This window comes from Colias philodice, chromosome 5, assembly GCF_061535455.1.
Source record: "Colias philodice isolate Cphi_HAF_F1 chromosome 5, ilColPhil1 Martin Lab GWU primary, whole genome shotgun sequence".
NCBI classification, from domain to species: domain Eukaryota; kingdom Metazoa; phylum Arthropoda; class Insecta; order Lepidoptera; family Pieridae; genus Colias; species Colias philodice.
The window spans coordinates 6,819,315-6,844,888 of NC_143090.1; the positions used below are offsets into that span (position 1 = coordinate 6,819,315).

Below are 25,574 nucleotides of genomic sequence, written 5' to 3' on the forward strand. Positions count from 1 at the left end.
AATAAGCAAATGCAGTAGCATTAAACAGATTCAGTAATATCATGAACAGTTCCGAGTATTGCAATGGACACTTCTTCGAGCGAGGAAGGAATTTGAAATGTGACGTCACATGTCTCCAAACCGCTAACTTGTCCGCAGACTGCTACAAAGCTGTGTCATTACGCCGCTATACTTGGACCTTGTTCGAAATGTCCGTATTACCGTAACATGACCATTTAGTTCAACCATTCCCTGAACTGAGATAAGGGCTACATGTACCGGTAGGAGTATGATGATTATAACTTGTGTCCTAGTTTTTGTATTGAGCCTTAACAGATTAAGATAATTATTATTTCGAAGAATTGTAATGAAGCATTATGAATCCTTACGTAAGAGTAGAGCTTTATAATTATTATTAATTATTAAAAAAACCACGTTAATTCAGAGAAAAATTATTCGACAATGTATTTAATTTGTAATTTGGGATTTACTATACTATTATTTACTATATTTACTATTTTTTTTTACTTAGAGACTTTCAGCCGTACAAATAAAAACTTGCTTATTCAAACCTTATGCAATGCATAGATATGATAAGAATAAATGAAGAATAAGGATGTCATAATTTCTTACAAATAAATTTGGAATAACGTCGATGTAATTATGCTCACGCTATGCAATAGGCGCGAAGCGGCAACGTAGCAATTCATTCACAAATTATGAAAAACATTGAAATTGTCTACGGTTATGCCTTGGTGCTGTCATTTTGACGCTCGTTTGACTTCGTCGAATTTGTTATGAAGTTTCATCATACGATGTTCTGTTTATTTATTTTTTAAATATTCATTGGAAATAATTTATATATATCATTAAATATGCAAGCAAATGATAGATAACGCTATCCAATATCTGGAGAACAGAAGATAAACCCACCTTGAGATAGAGAGTTGCCAAATAACTGGTACTCAAAACATACAACTCCAGGCTTAGAAGATTTATATTTTCAACGAAAGTGTATATTATTGTGATAAGTTTAGAAATAAGTTTTATGTATGTATGGTTTGGCGCATGTTGTAAATAAAATAAATCATTATAAATATCAAAAGGGTTTTTCATAATTTCGTATATTTTGACATTTCATACAAAATTTTCCATTTCAATAGGTACGTAATGAATTTATTAATTTGCTCAACTTTTTCTACTTCTCGTATTACTCTCATTGCTATTATCTCAAATTTAGATTGAAAATTGCTTCTAAAACTTGTAAAACACAGCACAATGTACTAAAAGATATGTTATAACTCGGTTATGTCAGACTTATACTAGGGTGGTAGCCGTAATAAGGACGGAATAGCATTAGTATGAATGCTTATTACGAAGTTATACTAGGTTACATTTATTTCGTGTTTATTTGTATGATTTTTCCTTATTCTTAGTTTATTCTTTGCATAAAATGTTATAACTCGTTTATTTGTACGGCTGCTAAAGTATAAAATTTTCTTCAATCTATTTATTACCTATTTCTAGCATCGCTGCAGAACGTTTCAAGTAAATTTTAGTTTAATTCATTAAATTATTACACGAGGAAAAGATCGTGAAGTAATACTCAAAGTAACAGATAGAAATAAAAATAAATTTAAAGTAAATGAGAACGTTGAACAACTTCCTGTTTGTGAGATGCCTTCGTTCCAAGCCTTGTCGTGGCGGGGGGGCTCAGTACCTGGGTTGCAAGCCAGCATCTTGGGGAAGCTAATATGGAATACACACGTGCCGCTCCTGATTCGTTTTTCATAAAACTATACGGGACGCGGCCCTGGAGTAGGGTCCTTGGAGACCAACGGCTGCAATACAGCGATGGATGGCGGTTGGTAAACCGCGGCGCGGCGGGCCTAGTGAGAGGATGTCTCTTGCTGGGCACTGGGGCTTAGGCCCCCCGCCGGGCAAACTGTTACCTCTAACGTGTGACGTTGTCATGTCTAGCGGCACGTTAGAGACCAGGGGGCTTGCCTTAATCGGCCGGCCCAAGAGGAAGGTGACCTCAGAAAAAACCCCTCCAATTCGGCGCTGGGGCGCCCCTCAGGGCCTACGCGCGGCGTCGAATTCCTGCTTCCATCTGCGTGGCAGGTGGCTTGGCGAGAGGACCAAGTCATAGCGGCCAACCCCCGGATACCGCCCGCCCTCCGGGGCGTAATAGGGTTACCCGGGTGCAGGGGGCACCGCCCGGGTGGACCGTATACATCCCCCATGCTCGTGGGACCTTACCTCAGTATACAATGAACCAATTCGTCGAAGAAGAAGGAGGAATAAAAGCAAAAGTAGAAGGAGGCATGTCGAGAGAATCGGCAGTAAGAATCGGCAGTAAGAAGTGCAGTGTTGTGTTGGAACGCGTGACAGACGCTATGCCTACACCCATTGCAGTTACTAGTGTAACAGAAGCGGCCGCAGAGTCGGATTCTGCCAACTCTATGGCTAGCATGAATTCGCAGGCTACAATGAGTCCCCTGGTTCGCCGGGAGGCCCTGTGCACTCCGAAAGAGTCACGCTTTTGGCGGTGTCGAAAACGCTCCCGGTTAGACGATGGAAGCTCCAGCGACACTTCTATCGCCTCTGGTAGGAAACCTAGAACTGGTTACCGCAAGGCGCATAGAGTAGAGAAGAATACCGAAGAGGGAGTTGATCTAGGCGTACCAGCTTCAGCAGACCTAGAACCCAAATCTGTGCTCACACCCTCGATAGCTCTGCAAACCAACAGCGTGAATGCATCGACTGAAGATGTACGGAGGAGGATTGAAACAAACCTGGCGACGGTGGAAAAGATCGCCAAAGTGTCAAACCACCTGAAGACCACCTTTGTGGCTGACTTGAGAAACGCCGCTAAGGCTATTAGGGAGGATACCGACTCCCTCGCGTTGAGGACGCTTACCGATGAAACGAGGGCGCTTCGGGCAGAGAATGAAAGGTTGCGTATACGGCTGGATTTGCTCCAAAACGAGATGCGGGAAATGCGACTTCTCATGCATCGGGGCCCAGCTGCGTCTGCACAGACAGCGGAGTTGACACATGACTTTGAGGCTAGGATGGTACGCCAACTGGGAGAAATAATCGACGCACGGCTTCGAAACTTAGAGGCTCAACCGAGTCTTCAACAAAAATCGCGTCACTCTATTGTGGAGGATGGGAAAGGAAGCCGGGTTGCTGGCATCCAACAGCAGAGTTGCTCCGAACCCTCGGAGGATATGGGTCCAAGACCAAGGAAAGCAAAGACTCTCTCCAAACTGACTCGGGATGTGACGGAAGCCAAAGAGGGAAGTGTAAAAAAGAAGGGACAGAAGAAGCAGAAGAAGAATAAAAAGGGAGCAGAAAATGAAGGACAGACGGTGGAACCTGCGTCCACTTTCTCTCCTGCGGTGGTGGTTTCTTCGCGTCTTGACGCAGAGTCCCCTACGGAGCCCGCACCCATCTCTTCTAGCGAGGGCTGGTCAGTGGTGGGAAAGAAAGGCAAGGCGAGCGCAAAGAAGGTTCAACAGCCTGGGTTCAATAAGCATACAACGGAACTGCGGAGGGCGTCTCAAGCACCTAGGCCAACACAACCTAGGCTAAAGGCTCCGCGATCCGCGGCAGTGGTTTTGACAATTCCTACAGAGGCCCGGGAAAGCGGTGCCACGTACGCTGCGGCTATTAAGGAGGCTAGGTCAAAAATAGACTTGAAAGAAGCGGGCATCGAATGCGTCAAATTTCGCCAGGCGGTTACGGGAGCCACTATCATCCAAATCTCCGGGCCTGACAGTAGCGATAAGGCTGATCTCCTGTCAGTCAAACTGAAGACCTTATTCAAAGACAGAGACATCAAAGTGTCTAGACCGGTTAAAATGGCGGATGTACGCGTGTCAGGCCTAGATGCGTCTATCACAATGAATGACTTGAAGGAAGCCGTAGCTGTGAAGGGAGGATGCCCAGCGGAGCAGATAAGGGTGAGCCAATTACAAAAGGACAGATCCGGTTTGTACGCAGCCTGGGTGAACTGCCCTATAACAGCAGCCAAAAACATCGCTGAGACACGCTTTCTCGTCGGATGGGTTGCGGCGAGAGTAAAGGTGCAAAAGCCAAGGGTGTTACGTTGCTATCGCTGCCTCGAAGTTGGCCACGTGGCTAACCGGTGTACATCGGAGTGCGACCGCAGCCAGCTGTGCTATCGCTGCGGGCAGCCAGACCACAAAGCCGTCAATTGCACTGCCAAGCCAAACTGCACTATTTGTGCGGCGGCAGGCAAGAAGGCAGATCATCGCCTAGGTGGTAGTGGCTGTTCAGTTGATAAAGTAACCAAAGAAAGGCCTAATAAACATACAGTGGGCCCCCAGGAAGGGGGAGCAGATATGGAGATAGTGGAAACCGTCAAAGTATAAATGGAACTACGCTTTTTACAATCAAACCTCAACCACTGTGCCAGGGCCCAGGATTTGCTGATCCAGAGCCTGGCACAGTGGTCGATTCACATCGGAATTTTATCAGAACCGTATGCTGTTCCACCTGGGCGGGATAACTGGATAGGAGACATTGATGAGGTGGCTGCTATAGTGGTGACACAAGCGGATGGATCACCCACAATTTGTGCACATGCGAAGGGTCACGGCTGCGTAGCTGCTAGGTTTGCTGATATAATTGTAATCGGAGCATACTTCTCACCGAATAAAACGCTTTCTGAGTTCGAAGCGTTTTTGGGAGAAGTGTGCTCCCTGATTCAATGGGGTCGCCCTCATCAAATTATCATCGCGGGAGACCTAAACGCAAAATCTGTCGCGTGGGGTTCCTCAGCATCAAACGCTCGTGGAGACGTCCTATTGGAATGGCTCGCAGCTCAGAACCTGGTCCCACTCAATCTAGGCAATGAAAACACATGTGTGCGCATGCAGGGGGGTTCAGTGGTCGACGTGACGTTTGCGAGTCCCACTCTTGCCGGTCGAATCAGGGGCTGGCAGGTCCTGTCGGAGGTTGAGACCTTATCTGATCATAAGTATATCAGGTTCGAGGTTCTTCCAACGGCGGGACCTACGAGGAACACAAGCTCTGCTCCTATTGAGGCTGGCCCACGATGGTCCCTAAAGAGTCTGAATGGAAATCTTTTAGAATTAGCGTCCTTAATCAGGGCGTGGTGTCCGAGACCTGACACCATAAATGTGGATGCTGAGGCTGATTGGTTTGGCGAGACAATGGCGCAAATATCGGATGCAGCAATGTCAAGGCTCAGAAGATCTCTCCCACGGAACAAAGTTTACTGGTGGTCGATGGATCTCGCGCGCCTCCGATCAACCTGTGTTACTGCTAGACGACAATACACCAAGTATAGGCGAAGGCGGAGGTGTGCTGACTACTCCACCGTGGAAGAGGCTGAACGGTACGCTGCGTACCAGAATGCCAAAAAATCTCTTAGAGAATCTATCGCGGTCGCAAAAGAGAGAGCCTGGGCCGAATTACTGGACACACTAAACCTGGATCCCTGGGGACGCCCTTACAGGTTGGTGATGAACAAGCTGCGTCCTTGGGCCCCACCGATCACAGCTAAATTAGAGCCAGCGCTTCTTAAAAAAGTAATAACAACCTTATTTCCGGGTCGCAATACAATTGAGCCTGCGGATCGAGTTAGGTGCACCAACCAAGAGGAAAGGATCAGTGACGAAATTATCCCGGACGTGTCGTCAGCGGAATTGAAGGCGGCGGTAGACCGCCTCCAAAGGAAAACCACTGCCCCAGGCCCCGACGGCGTACATGGTAGAGTGTGGTCTCTTGCCCTCTCATATGGTCTGGACCAGCGATTCCGTGTGCTATTAACCGAATGCTTTAAGAGCGGGAGGTTTCCAGAACGGTGGAAAGTTGGCCGCCTCGTGTTATTAAAGAAGAGCGGTAAACCGGCGGACCTGCCATCTGCGTACAGGCCGATCGTCCTGCTTAATGAAGCAGGCAAGCTGTTCGAGCGCATTATCGCCAACCGCATCCAGAACCATCTGGCAAGGATTGGACCAGATCTTGAGGAAGCTCAGTATGGTTTCAGGCGAGGACGCTCGACAGTGGATGCTATAGCACGCCTACGCGACATTGCAGAAGGATGCGTTTCCCAGGGTGGGGTAGCACTGGCAATATCATTGGATATCTCCAATGCATTTAACACTCTACCCTGGGACAAAATCTTAGACGGCCTGTCTCGACACCGTTTGCCGTCATATCTTCGCCGCATCATTTCATCTTATCTCCGAGAGCGACAAATTACCTTTCCACGGCAAGGCGGCTGGGGCAGGTATAGGGTTGAACGCGGTGTTCCACAGGGCTCTGTGTTGGGGCCTCTTCTGTGGAATATCGGGTACAATCACGTATTACGAGGAGGGCTGCCGCAAGGCGTAACCGCCATATGCTACGCCGATGATACCCTAGTGGTATCCACAGGCCGCGACTTTAGAGAGGCACGACTCCGCGCGACGGCTGGAGTGGCTCAAGTAGTTGCCAGAATAAAAAGCCTCGGACTCAAAGTAGCCCTCGATAAATCCGAAGCTATATGCTTTCACGGCCATCGGAGAGCACCACAGGCTGGAGAAGAGATCGTTGTGAGTGGAGTGCCCATCCGGATCGGGCCCCGACTGAAATACCTCGGTTTGGTGCTCGATCCGCGATGGACATTTCAAGCTCACTTCTCGGCACTGGGGTCAAAGCTCACCACCACGGCAGCGGCTCTTTGCCGTATCATGCCCAACATTGGAGGGCCGAGCGGGGCGTGTCGCAGACTCTTTGCCGGAGTGGTGCGCTCACAGGCGTTGTATGGATGCCCAATATGGGCCGACAAACTATTGACGCGAAACACGATCGTGCTAAGGCGGTCGCAGCGAGTGATAGCTATAAGGGTAGCAAGGGCGTATCGCACCGTGTCGTATGATGCGGTTTGCGTCATAGCCGGTACTGCACCCTGGCACCTCGAGGCGGCCGCCCTGGCGGAAGTCTATTGGCGCAGAGTGGAGGTAAGAGAGAGGGATGAAGAGTTGCCCTCCGAAACACTTGAAGGCTGGAAGCGGGAGGCTCGCGACGCGGTGTTCGTCAATTGGAGTCGAGAAATTAATTCATCCTGCGTGGGGGCCTGGACCCTCAGCGCGATAAGCCCTGTGCTTAGAGAGTGGGTAGAGAGGAGGTGGGGGCCTCTCAGCTACCGGCTTGTGCAGGTCCTGTCAGGACATGGATGCTTTGGCAGCTACCTGCACAGGATAGGTCGGGAACCGGCCCCCACCTGTCACCACTGCAGCGACCAATTGGACACGGCTCATCACACCCTGGCTGAGTGCCCGGCATGGACGGCAGAGCGAAGGGCTCTTGAAGGCTTGCTAGGAGAGGAAGAGGTGACCCTGCGGGGCCTCGCGAAAGTGATGGTCAGTGGCAACACTAAATGGAAGACAGTCGTGGCCTTTTGCGAGGCCGTGATGAAAGCAAAGGAGGTTGCAGAGAGGGCCCGGGAGAATGACCCAACGGCGGATCCTCTGCGCCGACGTAGACCCGGCAGACGCAGACGTCTTTACGCCCAGCATCAGCCGTGAAAATAACAGGAACTGACGAACAAGCTCAGGGGGAGGTTTACGTAGAAACGAGCATATTGTAGCTATGCTCGCTGCAAGTAAACCGGCCCCCCCTGTGCCAGAAGGTGGATAGCCCGGCAATAGAGCGTCGTTATCCTTATCGGATACCGACGCCTATTGCCACGTTATGGGCTTAGGCGAGCCGCCAAGTCGCGGCAATGACCACGTAAGCGGTGGGGGTATAAGGCCTGGCTGTTAACCCCTGCCGCCGAAGGTGAACAGTGGCCACCGTTGGGTTTTAGTGGGTATGGCTTCTTGCGAGTCCCACATACCCCCTCACGCAGAAAAACTGCAGAGGGGGATGCGTAAATGCATTTCCCAACGTAAAAAAAAAAAAAAAAAAAAAAAAAAAAAAAAAAAAAAAAAGCTTTCCGCCCGCGGCTTCGCACGCATTTTCGAAGATAAATCTGTATAGTTCCCGTTCCTGTACAGTACTGAAGTAGAAATGTTCAAACACACAGCAGAACTTTTCAATGACGACTCGTGAACGAGTTTATAATATGTCAGGGTGTTATGTGTACATCATAATATACTTATTCTTCCGAACTTATAAATCCTTATAGTTACTGATTTTGAGATATATTTCAGGCTCCCTTTCAAAATGTAGCACTAACCCTTTTTATATTTATTTCAATAAAAAATACATACAATTTTATTGTGGATAGTTGATCCCTTGTCACATTGATATAGGAAGGCATTCCACGTGTATAATTGTATATAAAACAAATTTTATTTATATTCAAAATAGATTAAAGGTTTACCTTCGCCCGGGTGGAATTTTTTATGTTTAAGTATATTTTATTACGCATTATTGTTTTGTTTGACAACGTAACTTAATTAAAGTATATTAGAAATGAGAGATTTCCAATTAATATCGTGTAAATATTCGATAATTATCACAAATAAACGATTCTATTGATCGACTATTTACTTAAAAAATCAACGAATATAGAGTTTTGTATTCATGGTCACTTTTAATTGAGATGAGAGAATTAAGTAAATTAAATAAAATAAAAATTGAAAGATTTTTTAAAGTAATAAATGCGATTATATGAATTGTTATTTTTATCATTGAAAGAAAAAAACATGAAAAGTTTATTGTTGTATGCAAGGTACGAATTAAATAGCATCTGCCACTCGTCTAGACGTTTCTTATCCGACTAATCCTGAGTCTCAAGTCTGACAGTACTCGAGAAGAGTAGCTCCACATTAGCGCTGCCTGTGACAGGTTTAATTAAGTTCCCCACTACCGTTATCATCGCTTATCTCTATTGGTACGTCACTAGTTTCGGTGGTGATTTATGATGACGTTTCGGTAAATATATTATGTGAATACGCTCCTATTACGCTGCGGATGTAGGCGCACTTTATAGTGGATTTAAAATATAGACGATAAATCTACTGAGCAATATTGAGATAAAACTGTTTACCGATCATAGTGTTAAAAATCAGTGTCAGAGAATGAAAAAGGTTTTAAAAATCGAAAACATTCATCCTTTTGTGTTCAACAATTACGACAATTGTATGGATTAATATGACTGAAACATTCGCTGTTAACGATGCTATGACATTTATCTTTGTTCTTTATTAATGCATGATCGAAAAGTGAATAAGTAAAGCATTGACTTTGCTCTACCAAGTCTACATATTACAATTTGCATTTCGATTCTCCCAAGAATCGCAGTTAAATAAAACCAGTGTTACGTATATTCTTCGCGCCGAGCGGTACAATCGTATTAATGAGACAGTTATTGTCAGTAAAAATATAACGTTATATCAGGAAAATTGCAAGCGCTATTCCCAACTCGGCAGTTTTCACGTTCTGTCGATTTAATACCATTATGCGTTTAATATAACGCTCGTAAATTATGCTTGATTTTATTTTCACTTACGGCATTTCATTTTAATGACGTTTACGTTTTATAATTTATTTTAAATGATCGATAATGCGCTCGTCGCTATGCAGTTACGGCCGCATTGAGATAAATGATGCTCCATTTGTAATGTACTTTTGTAAATCTGGGTGGAAATTTATAGGAAGGTAAGGAAGTGGTTAAATTGTTATCTCAAAATGAAGATAGAATGTGGTAAAATTAGAAATTGGTGGAATAGCAAAACTACTTTATTAGTTAAAAGTAAAACAATTATGAATAACTAAGAGAGACTATTTTTGTAAAACCTATTAGTCTTATGGATGTGTATTCTACTTGTTGAGATGGTGATGAACATTCGTTAATAATTTACAATTTATACTCATTTCATTGTAGACCGCCTCATTACTATCAGAACGGATAAGAACATACAGAAAGCTCTACATAGAGCTATTCCCGCAAAACAAGGTCGAAGCAAATAATCAACGAAATACCATTAATAAGAATTAAAGTATTTATTTATTTATTTATTTAACAATTTTATGTACCATTACAAATTTTACAATCATATAGTATTAACAGAAAAGGAAACATTCACAGCACATAAGGCAACCTTTCGCTTATCAGCGATCTCTTCCAGGCTGCCCAAGGTAAAGGATAAAGATTGATATTAAATTGGTACACGGGTGGCAATGAAAATAAAGATAAAAGAGAGTAAATAAAATACATATTATATGAATAATAAAAGAAGATATAATACATACTATTATTTTGAAGGAAAAGCTAAATCAGATAAATGTTTATTTAAAAGAGTTTTAAAGGAACTTTTCGAGGAAGCTCGTCTTACAGCTATAGGCAAAGAATTCCAAAGTCTGATAGCGGTTATTACAAAGGATTTACCAAGGAAACTAGTGTGGTGAGAAGGAAAGCTAAGGAGAAGGTTATCAGCGGAACGAAGAGTATAAACACCTGAATCTAGGAAATTAAATTGTTCTTTTAAATAGGAGGGAGAATTGGGATCAAAGAGGAAAGTAGAAAGAGAAAGTAAAAATCTTATACAGTCCAAGAAAAACAATAACGCATAGTTGTAACACGATCCTACTGATGTCATAACAATACACGAGCGGCAGTTTAACTAGCAGCCAATATTGCACAAAGCAAATTGACGATATAAATTATTAAACTGGTAAAGTTTGATGAAAATATATTTAACGTTGGTGACAGAAGTATCGCCCTAGGGCACAGATAACGCAACGTTTGCCTTTGTGTGCCCCAACACAGGTGATTTACAAAACCTTTTTCCAACTCCGAAATTTTCAACTGGGAATATCAAATTGAGTGCTCGCTGAATAAAATTTTAAAGTTACAAGGGAGCTTCCTCTTTCTGTATATACATTATTTATGTGAATTCGATATTCGGTTTGCGGATTGATTTCTTTGTTTAATTTCATACCTTTTTGAACGAAATTATAAATGAGATAAAATTATTGGTTACCATAATTATTGATATCCTATTTTATTAAGCCAACACATAATGCTTTCATATAGGCATGTGGTCGCTATTTATTTAAATTTAGGTACTCTTTATGAGTATTGAATAATTGTTTTTACATTTTAAACAATCTGACTTCTCTCAATGTAAGCCTAAAAATCTAAAAAAGGTTGGCCTTATTATAATCAACTAGCTTTCCGCCTGCGGCTTCGCCCGCGTTTTCAAAGAAAAACCCGCATAGTTCCCGTTCCCGTGGGATTTCCGGGATAAAACTTAGCCTATGTTACTCGTGGATAATGTAGCTTTCGAATGGTGAAAGAATTTTTAAAATCGGTCCAGTAGTTTATGAGCCTATTCATTACAATCAAACAAACAAACAAAGTTTTCCTCTTTATAATATTAGTGTAGATAAAGGCAGTTCTGTTCAATATGCAACTACGGTAATATCGTTATTTAGAATCATAAGCAATTATATATATTCCTTTTCATAATAAAAAAATCGCTAAGAACCTTTCACTTTTATTTCGACGTCTCTAGATTGAATTAATTACAACATGAATTAAATCCTGATGAAAACGAATCCTAAAATCAGCACATGAAATGATTAAGCCTACCTTACATTTGTTGTCAAAGGTTTCGCACGGCAAGCTGGTAACCCCAAACTATTAGGTGTTCATTTGATCAAATGAGCATAATAGCTACGTGATCAGTGTACAAAGTGTTTTAATCAAAACAGTCATTTGACGCGGTTCCTGAATTCATTTAGCAGTATTTGGTACGTTTGTAAGCCGTATGCGTGGAGATTTAGTCATTCAGAGATGATAAACACCTATGTGTGTATAAGTTATTGAACGATTTCTTGATTAAATTTTTAAAGAGGTTATAACTTGGTTATAATAATTTTTGAACAAAAAATTTAACCGCTTTCAACTTTTCACAACTAGACAAATAATATAGGGCCTACTGGAGAGCGCAAGCATTCAAATAAAAAAAATATTATAAAAAATCGGTTTACCTAGTCGAAAGTTCTGAAGTAAGAAAACCAAAAAGAAAACAGTCGCATTGATAACCTACTCCTTTCTTTGAAGTCAACTGAAAATGCTACATAACAAACTATATGAACGAACACCGAATTACCAAATTCTGACACGTCTATAAATAATTTCAAAGGTATTATTTGTTTGTTAAACGTTGGAATAATGCTATGAAAGAAAAAAGTCAAACACAAAATATTCATATCAAAGCCAAGAAGCGGAAACCTTACACGTAAAAATGACAGAAAAAAACTCATTTCAATAAAAAAGCAAATTGTACAAACACGCTTATAATATTTTTAATTTGAATCCATATCACGTGAATAATTCACAAAACAGTCCTTTATAAATGCCTATTTCGCGACGCTTTGATTTCATAAATATGAATATGAAAGCCTTAATCTTTTTAGGTTATCAGAGTTCATTTGCGAGATAAAAACACCTCACCTAAATATGCTTTAAAATGTTTCTATTAATTATTGTAACAAAATGTTATACCTTCGTGGTGTAGATCACACTTTGTTAACTAGCAAACTTCTTTTCTCTTTTCTTAATATAATTTAAAAAAAATGTGTGCGTGTATCTACTAGTGTACACACGTGAGAAGTGAAACTTCTTTATGACCTAATTTTTCAAAAAATAATTTACTGTATGCATCTTTACAGAAATACGTCAATCACGCGTGGTAGGGATAAGACAAAGATGGCGCGTAACGGAAAAATGTCACGCGTAACGAAAAAATGTTACACTAAATTTTTTCCAACCCGATAAAGAAGTTTCACTTCAAAGATTTATTACATTGTGTTGGTCATGTATTTTAAAATTGAGAAACGCGTAAAAACAACCGAGTAAATAATATATTACAAACATTTTATTATGTCTTTAATAAGTAATTTATCAATTAATTACGCCATTATCATTAGTCTATACACATGCGGAAGTAATTAATGATTTTGCCGTTTGTTTATCAGTTAATAAGTTGTTGTAATAAGACGAAATAAACGTTTACCGTTCGGACACTCGAGTTAATCCAATTAGTGCGAATTCATTATCTGCCATCGGAACGTGTTTCTCTGGCAATAGTGATCTGTCGAAAGAACCCTCAGAATCTTCTAAAGAGGCACTCGTAAGCGATTAGAGATGGAGTACTCTTAACCCTCCTTGAACGGGTGCCGTCGGTTTAGCCCCGCTCTCTGTTCGTGCGTGGCTTTTAAGAGTCCCTATTATTGGCTAATAGATGAACTTACAGATTTTATATTACCTTTGAAATTCTTATTACCTTTCCAGTCCTTGCTGATTAAATGCTGAGTTGTTATTAATTAAATAATATAGGTAATAGAAAAGTGTAACAAATATACATTTGATAATACACATTGATACAGTTAACCCATAAATAACAAATCCTTTTAAAGAGGGTGTGTTTATCCTCATAAAATAGTGCTACAAAGTATAAATCTGAAAGCGTGTAAAGGCGTTTAGCTTTTTTGATCGATCCCCGATAATGTTCCGAGAGATGATAGGGAACTTCAATGCAGTAGTTACTGTTTCAAAGGCCAGAGCTGGCTTGTTTATCCACTTTTATTCAAATTCGAGGCACAAATCATGTCCTGGTTGAGCTTTTGCGACTTTACTTTGCTTTACCTATCTACTCACGTTTAGTTCACTATAGATAAAGCATGTATAATTTATAATATTATTGTAGGTTTGTACATTCAAAACATGTTAGATTTATTCAAGGTAGAGCTGGGTGTAATAAAAAAATTTAAAAGAGAAATCGCAATATAAATCGATATTTTTATCGTAATCGGTTCTAGAGTAAACAGTTATACCTATTACAATTCTTAAACAAAAGTAAATACTATTCATATTATTCGACATTTGTATCACTATCCAAACATTCAACAATATACCATTGTGCGAAACATCGGTAGTGTAAAGTGTTCCAACAGAACCGTAAAGCTTCTGAAGTTAGTTCAACGTTTAATATTTTGTAATAAACATTTTAGCCACAACATTTTTCACTCCCGCGATGGCAAAACGGCTCTCAACAAGTACGAACGGTGCGTCACGGTTTTACGTTATTCCCTTTGACGCTTGCACTGAAGGCATGCAAAATTACAAGCAAAGAAGTAATTCGAATGCAGCTCACGATTTGCAAGCATAATGGGGCAATTTCCTAGTCATTTCCTGGTGGCTGCGATTCGACATCTTGTGGCATTATAGGCGCTTTTCGTTCAAGATATTTCGTCAATGTCTTTTGTCTTTGAAGCTTGTGAGTACTTTGGGGTATAATAGACGCTATAATACTTTATTGTAGCTTTAATGAAACCATTTAATATTATGCACTATAAAATTGAATAAATTTGAGCTATGGAATAATAAAATATATGAATATTTTTGGTCAATAAACTACTTTAAAATTCATTGAACCAAAATCATTTCAATATATTATGTACTTAAAATCTTCAATCGCTATTCAATAATAAAACTATTTCGTTAAACTAATAACATTCTACAAGTCATCCAAACAATTTTCCAATTAAAAACTGTAATGCAATAAAATTAAACAGAGGCAAAGTTTTAATTCGCGACCGTCGATCAATTGAAGTGAAAGATCAAAATTTATTCACTAGTACCTACAATAACTTCTGAGGAGCATTGCTGGCGAGAACATTGGAAAGTTTTCTTGTTAAAAGTTCTCTATTGTGGAATGAGAATAATAATTCTTGAAATCACTTCCGCATTATAGACCCACTATTAATTTTTGGTACATTGGTTCCTAATCACTTCTAAACCAGCAGGTTATAACATTTTAATTGCTTCAAAACACCTATGGATGTATCACTAAACATGAATATGTTCATTATGTTGATTATAAACATTATTACAACCAAATTTATCAAATGATAAATAGTAATAGACCGGGAGATACTGACACAAAATTTCGAGTCATTTGTAACAGGATGGCGGTTCTACAGGGTTCTTAGTACGCAATGACAAAAAGAAAAATGATGGTGTGAACGCTGGTACCGGCGGCTTAGTCGCGTGGGCGTTAGTCGAACTCGTCGGAAAATAGCGAAAGTCAAACGATTTGTAACAGTATGGCACTTATTTTTCCTGTAAGTTTGAGGATCAACAAATATAAATACAAAATTTCAAAGATCTAGGTGTTGGAAATCTTCACTTATATAAATTAATACTAAATTAATTTTTCAAGTATGACAGCACTTTTTCCCCCTACTAGAAGTATGGCAAATATAATAATGGTCACATTTTATCAAATACTCTCCAAAAATCCAAATGCAATACTGGTACAAAAAGTTTGGCGAAATAAAAATTTTTTGCAGATTTTCGGCGGTATGGCGACCATTTGGAATCGTCCGAAAAGTATGGCATGGCGATTTTCGTAAATGGCTGCACGACGATGGTTACCTGTGCAAAAGTTAGCCTGATACAAATGGTTGATTAATTGTTTTATTTAAATCCACACATTCGCGTCGGTATGGCGGGCTGTAAGTCACACCGGAAAAGTATGGCATGACACTACCGCCTACTTCTTTTTTATGGGCTATCGGTAAATTCTAAAATTTTTGTGTTACAAATCGTTTGACTTTCGCTATTTTTCCGACGAATTCGACTAACGCCCACGCGACTAAGCCGCCGGTACCAGCGTTCACACCATCGTTTTTCTTTTTGTCATTGCGTACTAAGAACCCTGTAGAACCGCCATCCTGTTACAAATGACTCGAAATTTTGTGTCAGTATCTCCCGGTCTATAAAACCTCTATCATTATAAAAAATGTGAACATTTAACAAGAAGAAAAGATAGCTACATGCATTAAATGAATTGTACTAATCAAGATAAATTGTGCGAATTAAACAATTTGTATTTACGTACAATAAAGACTAAAACTAATTTTGTCTAATTACAACGAGTTCAGGCAGCAAGGAGACCGTTCCGTATCTTTCCTTAACGTCTACGAAGACCGATAATAAGCAATTTATAAGAGCCATTACGGAATCAGCAAGCAAAATTACGCTAAGATTCAAATTATCCCGTCCTTGTTTGTGTGATACAAAATCGTTCGGCGTAAATGAAAAAGTGCCACTATCATCTATCAACTGAATTTTGTAACGCTCCTGTCACATTTTCCTCGGGCTCGACGCTCCATCCGCCTCAAGACCTCGCGAAGACAGCCGGAAAATTAGAAAATAAACATTGACTTCCTACACTTTTTATACGCGTATAAGAAATATTACCCATAGAACACAATAACAAATGTGAAACAATCTGTTTCGGGATAATTATATGGAAATAATGATGCGGAGGTTATATTCAATTAAAGTAGACGAATTACCGCAGGCGTTTCGAGTATACACCCGAGGGCTTAGGAGACAAATTTCTCTGAAAACAAATGCGATTCAAATTCAGACAAATAGTCCCCGCGCGGAAAAAGCAGTTTACCAGGAAATTTGTCCATCACTCTTGAGGCCGGCAAAATGTTTTGCTGTTTCCTTCGTTGGCCTCTTTCGCGGCGAAGTCTGAGTAAATAACATTAAACATCTGTCGCGTCGGTAGATGGAACAACTTGTGAATACTACATGAAAAGCTTTTTATTGCTTCAAAAAAGTTTACATTAAAAACTCGGACAATCTTTTCTTCATTAGATAAATGAAGAAAAGAATTATTGTACTTTTATAAAATATTAGAAATTACATTCATGGTTTTCATTAATCACTCTTCATTATTTAATTTAAAGTTTCGGACACGTTACATGAGCGTGGAATTTAATATGACGAATAAGTAGCGATAAAAGTCCCTTGTAAATTAAATTGAATACTTACATGTTCAATAAAACATGTATGTATTCAATTTACTTTAAAAAAAATCGTATCTATACCCAAAAACAAATTATTCACATATGCTCATTTACAAATAATATGGAATAAAAGCATTCTATCTTCAATTTCACTCATAAGAAAATCGGACTAACAGAAAATATCTCACGCACATAACCTTCATTGTATGGGCTTCGCAAATAAAATATGTAGTGAAATAAATAAGAGTTATCAGTCAAACGTCAAGAGGTGTCGTGACTACAAAACATTTTGCGATTGCCTGAATTCTGGGCCAGACAAATAGATCTCGGTCCCTAAGGCGCGGGACATATACAAGCGGCGCGGCGCGCATCGTAGTGGAGCGCCGTAAGGTTTATACCTCGGAATCCAGGGCCAGTCAATGAATCTTAATATAAACCTTGAAAATATGTTTTTAATAGTATATAGAAAAATGTTAAAAAAAATTTTTTTCGCGCTCTCAATTTTTTAATAATTATTATAAACAATTATTATTTTTTTGGAGTTTTCATTGATTTATATTAGTCAAAAGTCATATTTTAAAAAGAACAACTATTACAAACTTGAAAACTTGATCTTGGATCTTTAGGGACTGCAGATATACCGATGAAGGTCGGGTTGGAGAATAGAGGGGATAACAGCAGCTGTTCGGTATTGTTCATGGCGGGCTCTCACAGGAGCTGTTGTTTTCGTTTCGAAAAATATTTATTTCAGATTTTTGTTTATTAAAAATTAATGTTTATATTATTGTGCAGTGAGTGTGATAAAAGTTAATTACTGAACATAACTGAGTTTTAAAAACTTTGAAAATAGTGGCATAAATTGTAAGTATTTGTTTTTCATTTATATTACATGCTTTTGAAAACAGTTATGAATATTTTGTAGTAAATCGATGTTAAAAGTTAGAATATTATAATAGTAGAATTTAATAATATAAATCATTAATTATGTAAAAGTTAGTTATTAATATTAGATACTAATATTTGTTGTTGCAGCCACGTGTCGCAATGGGTGAACCATCTTGTATTGATAGTAGATACAAGCAATGATTGCCTCATTTGTGATAAAATCGGATCTAGTTCTGAATTAAGCTCTGAACTAGGAGATATTATAAAAGTCACTAGAGGCATATCATCATTAAAAGCTGCATCTGCGGAAAGAGGGGATGGACTTTCTCAGTATATTAATATACTCGCGACTTTGTCTACGTGCATTCGGTATGCAGACAAAAATATATTAATAAAGGATGCATTAATTCTTATTTAAAAAAAAGAACACCACATCTGCATGCTCTCCACCTAAAAAAAAGCTTTGAACAGCTACTTCAATTGATTTTGATTGGAAAACTAGGTGCTTCTTTTGTGAAAAAGAAGCGGATGAAATGAAGGAAAGAAGGAAGTCCAAGTCGTCAAGACAACAAATCAGCTACGTCACTAGTACTGATTTCAAGAAAAGTATTGTAAGTTTGATATGTGAAGACAAAAGTGAATATTGTCGCAATATTCATAAAAGAATTGTAGGCGTGTTAGATTTAGTAGCTCAGGGAGCTAAATATCACGCGAATTGTTACATGTGTTTAAAAACAACGCTAAAACAGACTCAGAGGGAGAAAAAAATTCATCTTATTTATACCGCAAACAATGATGCAACGACCAGCTCCAGAATCTTTATTAAAAATTATTTTTTGCTCGTGCAAAACAGGATGTGGAGCATCTTGTGGGTGCAGGAAAAGTGGATTAAACTGCACTGCAGCTTGCTTAGAAGGCAATGGTGACAGCTGCACTAATCCTTCACCTACAATCTATAATAACGAGATCGACGACGACGACAATAATGTAGGTACAATGATGTAACAATGTGTATAGTTAATGATAAATTTTTTTTGTAACTTATTTTTACGATAATCTAATAAATTAACATTGAAGTTACTCTGCACATATAATTTATTACAAATAAAATTAAATTTTTCACTATAAACACTTTTTCCCCCTTCCGCCTCTCATTTTTCAGTAAATTGTTGTTAAAAATTGTTGTAAATCGAGATCGGTCAATTTTTTTTTTTTAACTTTTTTATTTGAGGTTTTAATAATGCAGTCTCATACTTGATATACAGATTCATTGACTGGCCCTGGGTTCCGAGGTTTGACCATTTTTATGCCTTACGGCACTCTACTATCGGGCGCACCGCGGGCGCGCCTGCCGGCGCGCCTGCCGGCGCGCATCGGGCGCGCTGTTGGCGTCCGAAAATGATATTTATATAGAGTGGTTAAATGCATTTTCTTCATGCATAATTTAGTAAAATTATGTTTTTTGTGCTAAAAGAGTTTAACATTAATTTGAAAGTAACGATTTTGTTTTGATAATTCCTTGTAAGTAAATAGCGAGGATAACCCCACGATTGCAAATATATCTTTGTTGGAAATGTTGGAATTTACTTGGAAAATTTTATAGTACTTTTAAAGTAATTTTAAAGTAGTACTGGTGTAATGATGGAAGAAAAGAAGGTTAAAATAACACAAAATTTATATTGTACTAGCGGTCCGCCCCGGCTTCGCCCGTGGTACATATTTCGCAATAAAAGGTAGCCTATGTTCTTTCTCAGGGTCTAAAGATTATCTGTGCCAAATGTCATCAAAATCGGTCCAGTAGTTTATGCGTGAAAACCATACATACATACAAACCTTTCCTCTTTATAATATTAGTATAGATAAAATATGGTTTTCAAACACAGGTTTACATTGAAACCATATAAATCTTATCATTAAAATCTCAGTTCAAAAGTATTTACAGTACTGATCATTCCACAATATTATTACAATTACAAATAAATAAAAAACACAATCAAAATCAGGATTATCTTTATTTCTGACATTGTAAATACATGGGAACTTTCATTATGCTCTTCTTCATTTTCACTTTCCCTATTGCCATCACCTGTGTAAATCATTTCATCGATTAATTCAATTCACCTTTAAAAATAAAACGAAGAAGGGTATGTAATAGCAGCTCTATATAATTCCACACAGAGAGAACACATTTTTGACTGACAGGCTACCGTCTCCTACCACCCGATTTGTTTTTGATTGTGTATGACCGTGAATTGACCTCTATTTGGATGCGACGGGGGAAGCGCGCCTGCGGTACGCCCGCGGCGCAACCGTGGCGTGCCGCCTCGTCGCCTTTCCAAAATTCTTTCATACAAAATGTATAAGAAGGACGTGGTGCAAAACAGATTCAAGAGGTGCGCTTATGGCACGCCCGCGCCCGCGCCGCTTGTGTTTGACCCGCGCCTAATGCTCGAGCGCACAGGATGAAAGAACAAGTCAGTGTGTGACTGCTTTGCATTATTTTACTTAGGGATTTTTTGTTAGCGGGCAAACATCACGAGCGATTTAGTTTTAGTGAAAGGAGGAGATAGATATACCTACACTCTATAATAGTAGGTATAGCTACAAGGCCCGTTGTACAAAATCTTTGTTTTAATGTTGTATTTAAAGGAACAGGTTTCGGAATCCATTTCCAAATTAGTATTTTGTTAGTGTTGTGTATTCGCTTTGGTAACGTGAAACTAGGAAAAAGGTGCCCATAGGCATGTTTTTTCCGGTCATTGTCTGCATACAAATTTTCGGACCAATTCACTCAGTTCGTTTATAAAATACCGAGAAAAAACAACAATCATACTAAAATGTTAAAAGGTTCAAATTTATAATATTAAAAGGATTTTTCCTTGGTTTCAATTTCAGGAAATTTTATTCAATTATAATATGTTGTAACTCAGCTGTGAATATAGCAGAAGACTGTGATATAAATATTTTCGTTAATGATTTAGTTCAAGGTTTAACATTACAGGAAACTATAATATATTTGCTTAACATTTTATTACTTTAATGTACTGTTTATTAATTATCCACCAGCTGCAGCAGTTACAAAATCTTAAAAAAAATCTTTTTCACCGAGTTGAGTGGTTTGTGAAAACGTAATAGTATACGGACAGACAAAACAAGAAACACCAAAAACACTAAATTCAGACCATTTGTAATTTCGTACACCTAATGTTATAATCATGTAAAAAAAAGTCATTCATAGACGAAAATCAACTATCAGACCTATGTATCTCAAGAATACACAACAGGTTACCTAAACAGTATATTTTTTTATGATAATATATCATTCTGCATTCAAAACAATGCAAACAAAAATAAACGTACAGTTATAATTTTCTAAATACCACAATTTGCTTAGCACTTGTTTCACATAACATAAAGTGTTTCACAGCACTATTCAACGGAATTCCTCGTCTATGACTAGTACGGATTATTATGAAACTATTTAAATATTGCTACATAGGAAAATGCTCTTGTCGGTAAATACGGCGTATTTTCATTCAAACCTCAACTTTAGTAAGCGCAAAGCTACTTAAAACGTCCGTTGTATTGAATTTAATGTTGCAGTTTACTTTATGCAAAATATTAATGCAAGGAAACATTATATATACGTTAAGACTGGAAACAATATAACGCGAATTTAAAATTTTCAATTTTATTTAACACTAGATTATCGCCGGCGGCTTCGCTTGCAGCTTTTTTGCGTGATTCTGAAATGAAATATTTTATAATGTGCAACATAACAGAAGATATTCGTCTAAAATTAAAAAGTTCGACGATAAAATATCTATTATCTACACGTGGCCAATGTGTGATGCGTAGGTAGATTATGCTTGTAATTATTGAACACTGGCAATAAACATGAAAATAATGATGATGGTGAAGACTTGACTCAATATTAAATTAAATGATGTCAGAAAATCCATAACATATTTTTTGGATAATTTTATTAGATTGTTTGTTTTCAGTAACAGAGTAGGTACATACATTTTATTTAATGTCCAACGCAAGGAGTGTCTAAACCTTTGTATGAGTTGTGGGGTCCCTACGAGTGATTTGTTTTTGTTTTAAAATTATTAATTCCACGTTCTTCAATATAGCTGGATTATATTTATACCACACAAACACGCTGTATAAACTAGATTTATGTATAATCCATTTAAAATTAAGTGGTCACCTGAATTTACTTTATCGAGGATTATATGGAGTGTTTTATTCTGATAAAATGTTTAAAACATCTATAATATTATGAAACAATGTGTGAGAATGTTTCATATTAGAAAAGTGATATTGTTTAAATAAATTCGTTTTTTGCCTTTGAGAAAATGGATCGCTGAATTTAAATAATATAACAAAGAGTAATTCTTCAAGTTTATATATTAGAAGTCCTTGGGAATTCTGATCCGATTTAGATTTTTTACGCTAACATTATTGCTATATTATTCCTGAGTGCTTGAGGCTATTTTCGATCCTTAGTAACAAGAATGAAGTCGCGATTACCAGCAATTTATTTATATAATCATACTAAGTAATTCTTATCGTTTGTTGTTCGTAATTTCGTTATTGCCTTTATACGTAAATATTTTTTGTTCTCTCATAATATTTTTAGTCTAGTCAGGCTATAGATAAACACAAACGAAGAGTCTGGGAAAATGTTTTAAAAACATAACAATGACAGCTTCGTAAACTTAGCTACTTGTAAATCGCAAGTGCTTACAAAGTTTTTCTACTTCTAACGCATGAAGTAAGAGCATAACTCTGTTATTATTTAATAATTTCCCTTCAAAGTTCCGGCAATCCGCAGTCCGAATCATCCCAAACAAGGCGTAAAATAAATAACCGAGTGGGTGGCAGTGATAGCGGTGCCTTCAACAAACAAGCATATTGCTTGCGGATAATCCTCGCAGTGAGCACACTCCCGCGTCGCAGACAGATAGCGGATTCAAGAAACATTTTACCGAAATACTTTTGTTTATTCGATTTAACGCTCTACTATTTATACAGCATGATTGATTATGGAGTGACGCTATCGCGTTGCCAGAATGTTTGCGAAATTATAATCCGTGTCTCATTGGATATCGAAAATAAACTTGTGTTCTAATAACGATCGTGAACCCAAAAGTTTGAGTTACAAGTTTTTAGTTGGAACTTTATTTAGATATTCACGATGTTTAAAATAGATATTTTAATACACACATATTTAAATAACCTTTATTTTAGCATTTTAGAATAGATATAAAACTAGAAGAGGTCAAACAATAAATAGGGTTGCATTCACTATAAAGCACGTAGAACTCTGCAAAGTTTGAAGCTTTGATAACAAAAGGACAATCTCGAATCGTAGAAAATAGATTGGTATCATATAACATACACGTGTCACTATGACCACATAGAATATGCGGGTGATTCTAAAAACGTGCCAAAGGTTTCCAGCAATCCTTAAAAAGGATAATGCATTCATCTGTGAATTGCCATTATTAAATACAATAATGAACGTGATTACACAATTTGCTATAATAAACAGATGAATGCTTTCATTGATGTAACAAAGGGCCGTGTATAGATATAATCCCCCAACCAAGCCAATGACATTTAATGCCTCCCGCATTTACACATCACGCACGTTATTTTCATCTGATGAGATTTTATAATTGAATTCAGTAAAATTTAAATTTTATTTCATCGCACAAAATGCGAGTTATTTTAATAAGCGTAGATTGTTCATAATAAGCGCTCGAGTTTTGACGATCGAGCGGTTAATAATTATTTAATGTTACATTTTAACGAATAACGTAGCAATAATGAGAAACATGTTTAATATGTAATACTGTGAATTCTATAAGCATAGTTGTGGGCATGTTTTATTGTCCAATTCTATGTTCATGTTTCGTATTTAGAGGAATAATTTAATTTATTTTCAAGTTCTAGTTACTGATTGTTTTATAAGGTTTCTTTTCCTATATTTTGGACGGAGGATATTGTACACTTTTTAAATACCGTGCAAAAAAATATTTAAAAATTATATAAAATAAATACAGATTTTACGTAGCTTTGCGTTAATTAAATCCCATTATGACAATTTAGAAATAACTCACAAACGTTGCAGACGAAACGTTAATTTTATGCAAATGAATTGTCACAATAAGCCAAACATTTAAACATATAGCACAGTTATTATTTTATATTTGTTTTGTTCCTTAAATGTCGACTATTCTCGTTTGTTTTTCTATGGATTTTTTGCTTCTAACTACGAAGAACAAAAACTTGTCATTAACTAATCATGTTGAAAAGTTTTAGTAATCCCAGAATCTTTTGACTTTTTCTTTTTATAAAGCATCCATTGACATTACTATCTGGTGAGGTAATCTTATTCGTTCGTTTGTATAATTTTTTTTTTCAGTAATTTTTTTGGTTCTTTTTATGCAGCTTTTCGTAGCGCTTTGTTGACTCTTCATAAACTCATAAGGCGGAGAGGTAATAGCTTCGAATAACATAAATGCAATTTCAATTTATATTTATAAGCAATCAAAATTTAAAACAAGAAAATTCGCCCTCTTATCATACCTCCCGGTGGCATAATTGAGTGAAACAACCTTACATTTTATCTCAGCTATCATTAAACCTACTCTTGATTCGACAACCAACACTTTTTGTCCTGGAAGGGATCATTCTATTCAAAGCAATAACCACAATGGATATAATACTGCGTGGGATAATGTTAACCTTTATGTCCACAATCGTGGAAACACGTCTAACCTCATTAATGGGTATGATTATGGGAAATTAAGTTTCTGTAGATTTGTATTAGCACACATAAGATAATCATACAAAGGCCATTTATCTGCAAAGTGCTTTAATTGTATTTGTTATGTGTTTAAACAAGATGGCGTTATCGTATTTATTTTAAACTAGCTGTGCTCCGCGGTTTCACCCGCTTGTCTCCGCTCCTGTTGGTCTAAGAGTGATGATATATAGCTTATAGCCTTCCTTGATGAATGGGCTATCTAACACCGAAATAATTTTTCAATTCGAACCAGTAGTTCCTGAGATAAGCGCGTTCAAACAAAGAAACTAACAAACAAACTCTTCAGCTTTATAATATTAGTATAGATTTCTTCGCTTTCCAATGGTATGCGCTTTGACCATAATATTCATATTATGTTTTGTAAATTTAAACGATTTGTGATTTGTCTCCATAAAGTCACGTACTATAAAAAAAATGTATGCGTGTACTAGAGTACACACGTAAGAAGTGAAACTTCTTTATGACCTTAAAAATGTCACGAGTATGGCGTAACGCAAAAATGTCACGCGTACGGCGTAACGCAAAAATGTCACGCGTACGGCGTAACGCAAAAATGTTACACTAAATTTTTGTCCAACCCCGATAAAGAAGTTTCACTTCAAAAAAAAAATCGTAACTGTATTTAACATTAATACGAGAATTCTAATCACCTAATAATTTAATTACGCAAAGAAAATTGTGCAAAGCGTTTCAGGTTGCATAACGTGTTGTCTTAATTTAAAAGCATGTTCTTATAAGTGAAAACGATGTAGCCTTCTTCACTACTTTATAGCTAATGCAGCGACATGTAACATAAACCATTTATCTTCATCCTTCCGTAGCGCACGTGCATTATTGTTACATTCTGTTATTATTAACTAACAACAAGAAAATGTATCTATAGAAAGGATATTCAGTTACAATACGGCTCAGAAACTTCCACTAGAGCAAATAGTAAACCACTTAAAATTTACATTTGATGTTCGATCGGCTTAGTAAAGAAGTTCCAAGACGTCCCAGCGACCCCAAACATTTTGATAACCACAAATACGTGTTTCATTTTACA

General features: G+C 38.0%; 2 protein-coding genes across 2 annotated transcripts in view; one reads left to right on the plus strand and one right to left on the minus strand.

The window, feature by feature from the left end:
- LOC149488494 (lachesin-like) overlaps positions 1–25,574 on the minus strand; it is a 110,891-nt gene that overhangs the window by 64,933 nt on the left and 20,384 nt on the right. The window lies entirely within an intron of this gene.
- Positions 2,253–4,382, plus strand: LOC149488496 (uncharacterized). Its single transcript, XM_089695311.1, has one exon. It carries the CDS (start codon positions 2,253–2,255, stop codon positions 4,380–4,382), a length of 2,130 nt encoding a protein of 709 aa, XP_089551437.1.

Coding starts and splice junctions, on each gene's coding strand:
- LOC149488496 (XM_089695311.1), top strand. CDS start 2,253: ATGAACCAATTCGTCGAAGAAGAAGGAGGAATAAAAGCAAAAGTAGAA.